At 41.8% G+C, this 10,987-nt stretch overlaps 1 protein-coding gene across 3 annotated transcripts in view; it reads left to right on the forward strand.

Annotated features, from left to right (window-relative positions):
* The window catches only part of ADNP (activity dependent neuroprotector homeobox), a 34,663-nt gene extending 24,296 nt beyond the window's left edge, over positions 1-10,367 (forward strand). For 2 of the 3 annotated variants that reach the window (XM_087445114.1, XM_004430273.3), the window contains exons 3-4: positions 1,059-1,151; positions 5,952-10,367. In XM_087445114.1, coding sequence (XP_087301240.1) covers positions 1,059-1,151; positions 5,952-9,062 — 3,204 coding nt within the window. In that variant the 3' untranslated portion in view covers positions 9,063-10,367. Of the gene's footprint in view, positions 1-1,058; positions 1,152-2,593; positions 5,280-5,951 lie in introns of those variants that run through there. The other variant, XM_087445115.1, reaches the window with a different exon arrangement.
* Positions 10,368-10,987: the final 620 nt, after the last annotated feature.

The raw sequence follows: 10,987 nt of genomic DNA on the forward strand, positions 1-10,987 counted from the left end.
TTTAAGTTCCAGCAGGCCAGGGACTGTAGCTACCTCGTCCATTCATGTTTCCCCAGCACCTAGGACAGTGCTGGGCACATAGAGCCACTCAGCAATGTTTGGATGCAACTGAGAGTAAAAAAGCAATTTCTTTCATGCAACAGGTGTTTTTTTCCTGTTCCCCACTAATAATACTCAAGGGGTGTGTCATGAAGACTGAAGCTTTTCGAAAGTGGGCTTCTCTAGTTATGTGGCCCCCAGTGTGCAAGTTCACTCCACTCTCCGTCCCCTCAAGTTCAAATAGATCTGCCTTATGAAACCGTCCATTCACTTCACGCTCAGTGGGGTAATCTTCACAAAAATAAATAATGCAGATGTTAAGGTACCTTTTCTATCCTGCATTTGATTTGTTACTCCCATTACTACACCCATTACATACTCTAGAGTTGACATGTACTTGACTTTCTCACAATGAACTGTGAACCACTGTGAACCTCTTAGGAGCAAGGGGAATTTTGCCCTAAGACTTTATCTTCCTAGCCTTGGGGGAAGTGGGTCATTCAATTTTGACATAAGAGTATAAATTTAACATTACTGTTTGCCTTCTTGGAATAGCTTTCTCTTCTTTTTTGGGTTCAGAAATCCTGAATTTTCTTCCCAGTCCAGCCCCCCCTTTTTGTTTTTTTGCCCAGAACCAGAACATCACACCTGTAGTGCTGTAAGCAACAGTGCTGTCTCACACTCCATCCAAGTACTGTAACTGATGAGTTACAGTATTCTAATGAAGGGCGCTTTGCTGTTAATATGTGGATGAATTTTTTTACTTAAGTAGAACTTCCAGCAGTTTCCTTGGGAGCCTGGCTGACCGTTAAGGGAATGTTTGGTTGATATAAGATGTTCAGTGCCACTCCCATATGCCTTTTTGTATTTAAGAGCTTTATCACTCCTACTTTAGTTCTTGGTGGGGTTGGTTTTCCTGTGCATCTCCCCAGCCCTAGTTAAGAGATAGGATTTATATGCAAGGTTGGGCTAGAGTTGATACCACTGTGTTTTTGTAAACTTCTTTCACTGTTTTCTAGGATTTTAAACAGTTTGAACCTAATGACTTTTATTTGAAAAACACTACATGGGAGGATGTAGGACTATGGGACCCTTCACTCACAAAAAACCAGGTAAGTGGCACAGGAGACCTCCCCAAATGGCAGCATCCTTAGTACACTCCTTTTTCAGCTCTAGGCCTTTCATAGTAATGCATTGTTTGTAGGCAACAACCTAATGTGAAAAATGTCAAAAAATTTTCATATTTTCCTAAGTGGTAGGGAAAACTAGGAAGAACTTTTGTCTTTTTTGTCATTGGACTGAAGCTTCAAGTGTAAGAAGAATGGGAAATTTTGTTACTTAAAAGTCCTAAAGCCCAGCGTATACCAGCATTCCCCCTGAAAAGTATTTTGGCTCTTCTGTGTCTAAACTGTTCCCTCCAACATTCTGTTCATCTAGGTTATCCATCATTTTTCTCTGTCTGTGTCACAATCATTATTTTTTCTCAAGAGGAGAGGACTGGACTCTTCTTCCATTTAAGTTTTCTTATTCCTCTATGTTGATGTCAGCTGTGACACACACCCCCCCCACCACACCCCCCATAAGCTTGGGTAAGATGGGATAGGTCGTTCTGTAGGATGTCAGTGACAGAGAGGCATAACTTAAATTTTAACAAATTGGAATTAAAAGCAGTATTAGATGGTTCAAGGTACCAGCAATGCCAACAAGTATCTGTGACAAAGACGGAGTTACAGGTGGTGTTTCCTTTTGCACCGGGAGAAGTGATTGTCAATGCAAACTTGACCGTTACCTGTTTCTGTAGTGATTCCTGGATTATTGATCTGTTCATCTATCAGAACGTACTTGGCAGGGAATTAGTGCTTTTTAACTCTACCTCAGAAATTTGATAGTCTAGTTATCTGGTTCTTTCTTATTAATGCCCCAGGAAAAGGTATTAACTAGTTGTCTTAGAATATGAAAGCTTTCCAGTAGGATGTATCATTTAGTTAATTCAGTTTTACGAATCCCAAAGCCTAATATTCTAACGCTAAAGAAGGGTTGTGCTTTAAGGAAAAGCAGAATATTTCATTTTGGTTCAAATCAATATCTGAAACAAAGTAGTTTTCTGGAGAGAAAAGATAATCTCTCACCAAACTGTGTTTCACCTGTCTTCATCAAGGACCAACTTGTGCAAGTGTTAATGAGCATAATTCTGGAAGTCGCTCTTTGATACCAGTATATTCTGCAGTGCCTTATTGGCTTCTTAACACCATACACGCCTCACAGTCGGTAGGGAATTTTAACTTCTTAATTTGAATCAGAGCAGCTGTCACTCCGTTACTTCTTTTGAAGCTGCTCTTGGTTGAGGAGGAGCACCCTGGCTGCAAAAGCAAGCTGGCTTTTCAAATCAGTGGTGTGTTGATGAGCAGTGAAATCTGAGTACTATACCATACTTGGATCAGAGGGAAAAAATGGTTGACGTTTTTGAAGATGCACCTTTCTTCTATGAAAATTTTACCATGATAGGAAGGATAAAAGCTATACCTTTATATTTTGTTGCCTCATTGCACTACAGCACTCTGAGCCCTGAATTTGACTGTATAGTAAACCAGAAGCCTGGAGCAACGTACTGATTCACGGAGCGAAAGTGATTTCACATCTAGTCACGTGCCACATGACGATATCGTGGTCAACGGCGGACCGCATATGCGAGGGTGGTCCCATAGATTATAATGGAGCTGCAAGATTCCTATCACCTAGTGACGGCGTAGCACAACACATTCCTCACGTGTTTGTGGTGATGCTGGTGTGAACAAGCGTACTGCGCTGCCAGTTGTATAACAGTATAGCACATACAATTATGTACAGTACACAATACTTGATAATAAATGGCTCTTACTGGTTTATGTATTTACTATATTACACCTTTCATCATTATTTTAGAGTGTACTCTTTATACTTATAAAAAAAAAGTTTACTGTAAAACAGTATGCCATGTTATGCCAGCAGCAGCCTCATACATCTCATGTTACCACATCTCTTGATTCCACCATTTTCTCTTGTGCTTGATTTAATCTTGTGTTTGGTTCATCATGCCCCCTAAGGCTGCAAAATCCACTGCTAATGTCAGTAAGAGGCCATGTCGAGTGATTGACCTGGAAACAAAATTAAAAGTGATTAGGGACTATGAAGGTGAAAAATCGGTGATGGTTATTACTCACCAGTCAGGCGTGTCCCATTCCACCATAGCTACGATCTTGAAGAACAAGAACAAAGTGACAGACGCTGTTAAAGGATCTGCTTCATTGAAGGCCACAAGACTAACAAAAATTCGAGAAAGGCCTTTATTAGACATGGAGAAACTTCTAATGACCTGGATTGAAGACCAGACACAGAAGCGTATCCCTCTCGGCACCATGATTACAGCCAAAGCGAAAAGTTTGTTTGCGATCTTGAAAGCAAAGGCTGGACTGGATTATGATGTAGAATTTACTGAAAGCTCTGGGTGGTTTAAATGATTCAAGAATCATTATTCATACATAATGTGAACGTGAGTGGTGAGTCTGCAAGTGCTGATGTGAAGGCAGCTGAAGAATTTTTGGAAACTCTAGATAAGCTGATTATGGAGGAAAATTACTTGCCAGAGCAAATATTCAGTATGGATGAAACCTCCCTATTCTGGAAACGGATGCCTGAAAGGACTTCCACCCATCAGGAGGCCGAGTCAATGCCAGGTTTCAAGGCTTTTGAGGACAGGATAACAGTCTTGCTTGGGTTAATGTTGCAGGCTACAAATTGAAACCTTTGTGATCTGGCACAGTGAGAACCCCAGGGCCTTCAAACATACCAGTAAGCACACGCTGCCAGTGCACTACAGGAGCAATGAGAAGACATGGATGACCCAGCTCCTCTTCCAAGATGCCTCCTGAATTGCTATGCCGGCAAAATGGAGAAGAACTGTTTGGAGAATAGCATACCTTCCAAGAGTTTGCTTATTGTTGATAATGCTCCCGGACATCCTCCTTTATTCGTGATCCTCATCCTAATGTCAAAGCAGTGTTTCTCCCTCCAAACACCATCTCTTTGATCCAACCAATGGATCAAGGAGTTATAGCAGCTTTTAAGGCCTATTACCTGAGGAGGACCTTTGCACAGGCTATCGCTGCTACTGAGGAAGACACTGAGAAGACATGGATGCAATTCTGGAAGGATTACAACATCTACGACTGCATCAAGAACCTTGCTTGGGCTTGAGGTGATGTCCCCAAGGAGTGTATGAATGGCATCTGGAAGAAGACACTCAAGAAGTTCGTCCATGACTTCAAAGGATTTGCCAAGGATGAGGAGGTTCCAAAAATCAACAGGGCTGTGGTTGAGATGGCAAATAACTTTAACCTGGGTGTGGACATTGAGGAGCTCCTAGAGGTGGTTCCTGAGGAATTGACTAGTGAGGAGTTGTTGCACCTGGAACAGGAACACACAGCTGAAGAAGAGGCAAGAGAAAAGGAAACTGCAAGAGAAGAAAAAGAACCCCCAAAAAAATTCACAGTGAAAGGTTTAGCAGAAGCTTTTGCAGACCCCTACAAGCCCCTTAAAAAGTTTGAAAACATGGACCCCAACACAGAAAGGTTTTCATTGATAGAGAGGAATGTTCACAGCGCATTATCTGCCTACAAGCAAATCTATGATGAAAAAAAGAAAGAAACCAAGCAAACCACGATGGACATACTTCCGAAAAGAGTGACACCTCCTCATGAAGAGCCTCAGGCACGTCCTTCAGGAGGTGCTCCAGAAGAAGGCACTGTTACAGGAGATGACAGCTCCATCCATATTATTGCCCCTGAAGACCTTCCAGTGGGACCACACATGGAGGTGGAAGACAGAAATACTGATGATCCTGACCCTGTGTAGGCCTTGGCTATTATGTGTGTGTTTGTGTCTCAGTTTTTAAGAAAATTTTAAAAAAAGAAAAAACCTTATAGAATAAGGATATAAAGAAAAAAATATTTTTGTATAGCTGTACAATGTGTTTGTGTTTTAAGCTAAGTGTTATTATAAAAGAGTCATGTTCAAAAAAATTTTTAAGTTTGTTACAGAAAGCTAAGGTTAATTTATTGAAGGAAAAATATTTTTTATAAATTTAGTGTAGCCTAAGTGTACAGTGTTATAAAGTCTACGGCAGTGTCCAGCAGTGTCCTCGGCCCTCACACTCACTCACTCACTCACCAGAGCAGCTTCCAGTCCTGCGAGCTCCCTTCATGGTAAGTGCCCCATACAGGTGCACCGTTTGTTGTCTTTTATACTGTATTTTTACTGTACCCTTTCTACGTTTAGATACATGAAAACTTACCATTGTGTTAACAGTTGCCTGCAGTATTCGGTGAAGTAACGTCCTCTAGAGGTTTGTAGCTTAGGAGGAATAGGTGGCTGTACCATACAGCCTCAGTGTGTAGTAGGCTATACGACCTAGGTTGTGTAGTACACTGTGATCACATGATGACAACATTGCCTAACTACGTTTCCCAGGACATATCTTCTTTGTTAAGCAACGCATGACTGTAGTTTATTCTTGTCCTATCTCACTGTGAAGTGTTTATCTTGAACTCGTCTGTCTTTGGTTTGTCTAAAACTGATCAGCAAATGTGACTCTGCTCCTTTCTAAACATTGAAGAACTTAGAATTGAGTTTATTTATATTGTGGGACCCAAATAAAAGTATTTAGTTTAAAACATCTTTCTTATTTGAGTTTATATTTCATAAGTTTATTTTGCAAAAGAAAAAAAACATTGTACTCAAATCAATGCATTAGAGAGTTTCAGTTCTAAAAATAGCATTGTGTCTATTAAAAATAGAGAATGTCTAGGAAAACACCTAGAACCTGTTACTGCCTGTCTGAAGTGGCATTCTGATTCCAGTTTTTGTCTTCTCTTTAGGACTATCGGACAAAACCTTTTTGCTGCAGTGCTTGTCCATTTTCTTCAAAATTCTTCTCTGCCTACAAAAGTCATTTCCGGAATGTCCATAGTGAAGACTTTGAAAATAGGATTCTCCTTAATTGCCCCTACTGTACCTTCAATGCAGATAAAAAGACTTTGGAAACACACATTAAAATATTTCATGCTCCAAACGCCAGCACACCAAGTAGCAGCCTCAGCACTTTCAAAGATAAAAGCAAAAGTGATGGCCTTAAACCTAAGCAGGCTGACAGTGTAGAGCAAGCTGTTTATTACTGTAAGAAGTGCACTTACCGAGATCCTCTGTATGAAATAGTTAGAAAGCACATTTACAGGGAACATTTTCAGCATGTGGCAGCACCTTACATAGCAAAGGCAGGTGAAAAATCACTCAACGGTGCAGTCCCCTTAGGCTCAAATGCCCGGGAAGAGAGTAGTATTCACTGCAAGCGATGCCTTTTCATGCCCAAGTCCTACGAAGCTTTGGTACAGCACGTCATCGAAGACCACGAACGCATAGGCTATCAGGTCACGGCCATGATTGGGCACACAAATGTGGTGGTTCCCCGATCCAAACCCTTGATGCTGATTGCTCCCAAACCTCAAGAGAAGAAGGGCATGGGACTCCAGTCAAGAATTGGTTCCCTTGCTTCTGGAAACGTCCGGTCTTTGCCATCACAGCAGATGGTGAATCGACTCTCAATACCAAAGCCTAACTTAAACTCAACGGGAGTCAACATGATGTCCACTGTTCACCTACAGCAGAATAACTATGGAGTCAAATCTGTAGGCCAAGGCTATGGCGTTGGTCAGTCAATGAGACTGGGTCTAAGTGGCAACGCACCAGTTTCCATCCCTCAGCAGTCTCAGTCTGTGAAGCAGTTAATTCCAAGTGGAAATGGAAGATCTTATGGGCTTGGGTCAGAGCAGAGGTCCCAGGCACCAGCAAGATACTCGCTGCAGTCTGCTAATGCCTCTTCTCTCTCCTCAGGCCAGTTAAAGTCTCCTTCCCTCTCGCAATCACAGGCATCCAGAGTATTAGGGCAGTCCAGTTCCAAACCGACTGCAGCTGCCACGGGCCCTCCCCCAGCCAATACTTCCTCAACTCAAAAGTGGAAAATATGTACAATCTGTAATGAGCTTTTTCCTGAAAATGTCTATAGTGTGCACTTCGAAAAAGAACATAAAGCTGAGAAAGTCCCAGCAGTAGCCAACTACATTATGAAAATACACAATTTTACTAGCAAATGTCTCTACTGTAATCGCTATTTGCCCACAGATACCCTGCTCAACCATATGTTAATTCATGGTCTGTCGTGTCCATACTGCCGTTCGACTTTCAATGATGTGGAAAAGATGGCGGCACACATGCGCATGGTTCATGTTGATGAAGAGATGGGACCTAAAACAGATTCTACTTTGAGCTTTGATTTGACATTGCAGCAGGGTAGTCACACTAACATCCATCTCCTTGTAACCACATACAACTTGAGGGATGCCCCAGCTGAGTCTGTTGCTTACCATGCCCAAAATAACCCTCCAGTCCCTCCAAAGCCACAGCCAAAAGTTCAGGAAAAGGCAGATATCCCTGTTAAAAGTTCACCTCAAGCTGCAGTGCCCTATAAAAAAGATGTTGGGAAAACCCTTTGCCCTCTTTGCTTTTCGATCCTAAAAGGACCCATATCTGATGCACTTGCACATCACTTACGAGAGCGGCACCAAGTCATTCAGACGGTTCATCCAGTGGAGAAAAAGCTCACCTACAAGTGTATCCATTGTCTTGGTGTGTATACCAGCAACATGACCGCCTCAACTATTACTCTGCATCTTGTTCACTGCAGGGGTGTTGGAAAGACCCAGAACGGCCAGGATAAGACAAATGCACCCTCTCGGCTTAATCAGTCACCAGGCCTGGCACCTGTGAAGCGCACTTATGAGCAAATGGAATTTCCCTTGCTGAAAAAGCGAAAGTTAGATGACGATAGCGATTCACCCAGCTGTTTTGAAGAGAAGCCGGAGGAGCCTGTTGTTTTAGCTTTAGACCCCAAGGGTCACGAAGACGATTCCTATGAAGCCCGGAAAAGCTTCCTGACAAAGTATTTCAACAAACAGCCCTATCCCACCAGGAGAGAAATTGAGAAGCTGGCAGCCAGTTTATGGTTATGGAAGAGTGACATTGCTTCCCATTTTAGTAATAAGAGGAAGAAATGTGTCCGAGACTGTGAAAAGTACAAGCCTGGTGTGTTACTGGGCTTCAACATGAAAGAATTAAACAAAGTTAAGCATGAGATGGATTTTGATGCTGAGTGGCTATTTGAAAATCATGATGAGAAAGATTCCAGAGTCAATGCTAGTAAAACTGCTGACAAAAAGCTCAACCTTGGGAAGGAAGATGACAGTTCCTCAGACAGTTTTGAACATTTGGAAGAAGAATCCAATGGAAGTGGTAGCCCTTTTGACCCTGTTTTCGAAGTTGAGCCTAAAATCCCTAATGATAACCCTGAGGAACACATACCGAAGGTAATTTCTGAGGATGCTTTAGAACCTGAGGAGAAGCTAGACCAAAAAGAGGAGGATGGTTCAAAATATGAAACGATTCATTTGACTGAGGAACCAACCAAACTAATGCATGATGCTTCTGATAGTGAGGTTGACCAAGATGATGTTGTTGAGTGGAAAGATGGTGCTTCTCCATCTGAGAGTGGCCCTGGTTCCCAACAAGTGTCAGACTTTGAGGACAACACGTGTGAAATGAAACCAGGAACCTGGTCCGATGAATCTTCCCAGAGTGAAGGTGCAAGGAGCAGTAAGCCAGCTGCCAAAAAAACGGCTACCGTGCAAGGTGACAGAGAGCAGTTGACATGGAAGAATAGTTCCTATGGAAAAGTTGAAGGGTTTTGGTCCAAGGACCAGTCACAGTGGAAGAATGCATCTGAAGATGATGAGCGCTTATCCACCCCACAGATTGAGTGGCGGAGTAGCACAATTGACAGTGAGGACGGGGAGCAGTTTGACAACATGACTGATGGAGTAGCTGAGCCGATGCATGGCAGCTTAACTGGAGTTAAACTGAGCAGCCAGCAGGCGTAAGTGCCAGGTTCTCTGGCGCCGGTGACGTACTGCAGCCTGGAACTCTGTTCTTCTTTCAGGATGACGGCAAAGTTGTATTCTGACTGGTACTGCCTTTTGAGTGCTGGCTCATCAGGCTGTGGGGACATGTGCCACTGCAATCCCAGTGGCTATTTCTAAGTCTGTGACACATGGTTGGCTGATCTTGATTCAGGACTTGCTGTGACAGACACAGTAACTTAATGTGAAAAACCAATAAGCTGGTGGCTCACGAACGCACATGAGGAAAAGCAGAGGTTTATTTTATCTGCCTTCTCAACGTTTCTTTCCCTGTGTAAAATTTTGGTTGGATGTCCTTGAGAAGCGTTATTCTGATTCACATGGTAGTGTAGGGCCAACATACAAGCTACCAGTCCAATGTGTATAGTAGACTTTGGGGAAAATCCTTTTTTTTCATGTATTCATTCTGAATAGTTGAAATGTATATTTGTACAGCCTTTTAGACCTATTCAAGTGATGCTTATGATATTGTTATTGTGTACCCATCATAGATTTCTTTTTTTCGTGTTGCCCTTGCTGTGTAATAAACGCTATATCTAGGTTACCTAGCCAAAGCTTGAAACTGCGCTAGTGTGGACTTTTGGACAGACTTAGTTTTTGCACATAACCTTGTACAATCTTGCAACAGAGGCCAGCCACGTAAGATATATATCTGGACTCTCTTGTATTATAGAATTTTTCTCGTTCTGAATATCCTTGACATTACAGCTGACAAAAACAAAAACTGGTATTTCAGATCTGTTTTCTGGAATCTTTTAAGCTAAAATCACATGCAACAATTGACTTTGCAGCTACTAATTTTGACACCTTTTAGATCTGTATGAAAGTGTTGTGTTGAGGCAGCAAACTGAGGAGTGCTGCATTTTGGATATTTAGTTTTATCTTTAGTTAAACACCACCCTGGTGTATTCATTTATACCATCTAATATATGACACACTGTTGTAGTATGTATAATTTTGTGATCTTTATTTCCCTTTGTATTCATTTTAAGCATCTAAATAAATTGCTGTATTGTGCTTAATGTAAATATTTGCTTTATTACACATTACAGTCTTATGTGTCCATTATGTCTTGTGCCAGTTGATGCCATGGCTCTCTGTCATCAGAGGGAGAAGCCACAGCCACTGAGGAAACTTGTGGAAGACCAAGATCTGCCATTGGCATAAAGAATGCTCTCTTTCGAGGCACCTGTTACAGATTCTTTTGGTTCTGTTTTGTTTTGTCTTTTTCCTTTTTAACTGCTAAAATAAACATCCTTGAGTTTTTTTCTGGTTCCCCTTTTGTTAAGGAGCAGAGCTTGCTTATATATGTAAATGTCTCAGTGATAAAAGGATGTAAACGTAAATTGGCATTAACTTGCAAGCAGAATCTTAATGCCCTGGTGTTCTTCTAAAGGAAGTAAATGTTGGTTTTCACCTTATAATGGGAACAATTGTACTAAACAGGCAACTACTCTCTGCTTTTGTTATAACTCTCTTGACCATCTTGCTATTAAGAAAAAGGCTTTGGAGATCACACGCTGGGAGGGCTGTTAAGATGGAAGGAGCTGGAATATTTACTCTGCGTAGATTCCCAAGAGCAACTCAAAGAACAAAGTTACAAGGAGGCAGAATTAGGTCAATGTTTTCAGCGATTATGACGATGATGGGATGCTCCCAGTCAATGCAGAGGGCAGAGGCTGGTCAATCACGTCTCAGAGACATTGGCCTAAAGAGTTCTGAAGTGGCTGGTTTCCATAATTTCTAAGACTCTTTCCAAAAGATTCGTCAGTGCTTTTGTTACCTGAGAGTAGAGATTTGACCAACATCCCCCTGAAATGTTAAGTCATGCTTCTCAAAAACAATACAGGAGAAAGTGCAAGAATAGACTGTAACCTTCAGGGTTT

Source organism: Ceratotherium simum, chromosome 21, assembly GCF_057802395.1.
Source record: "Ceratotherium simum simum isolate JZ-2026a chromosome 21, ASM5780239v1, whole genome shotgun sequence".
Classification (NCBI taxonomy): Eukaryota; Metazoa; Chordata; class Mammalia; order Perissodactyla; family Rhinocerotidae; genus Ceratotherium; species Ceratotherium simum.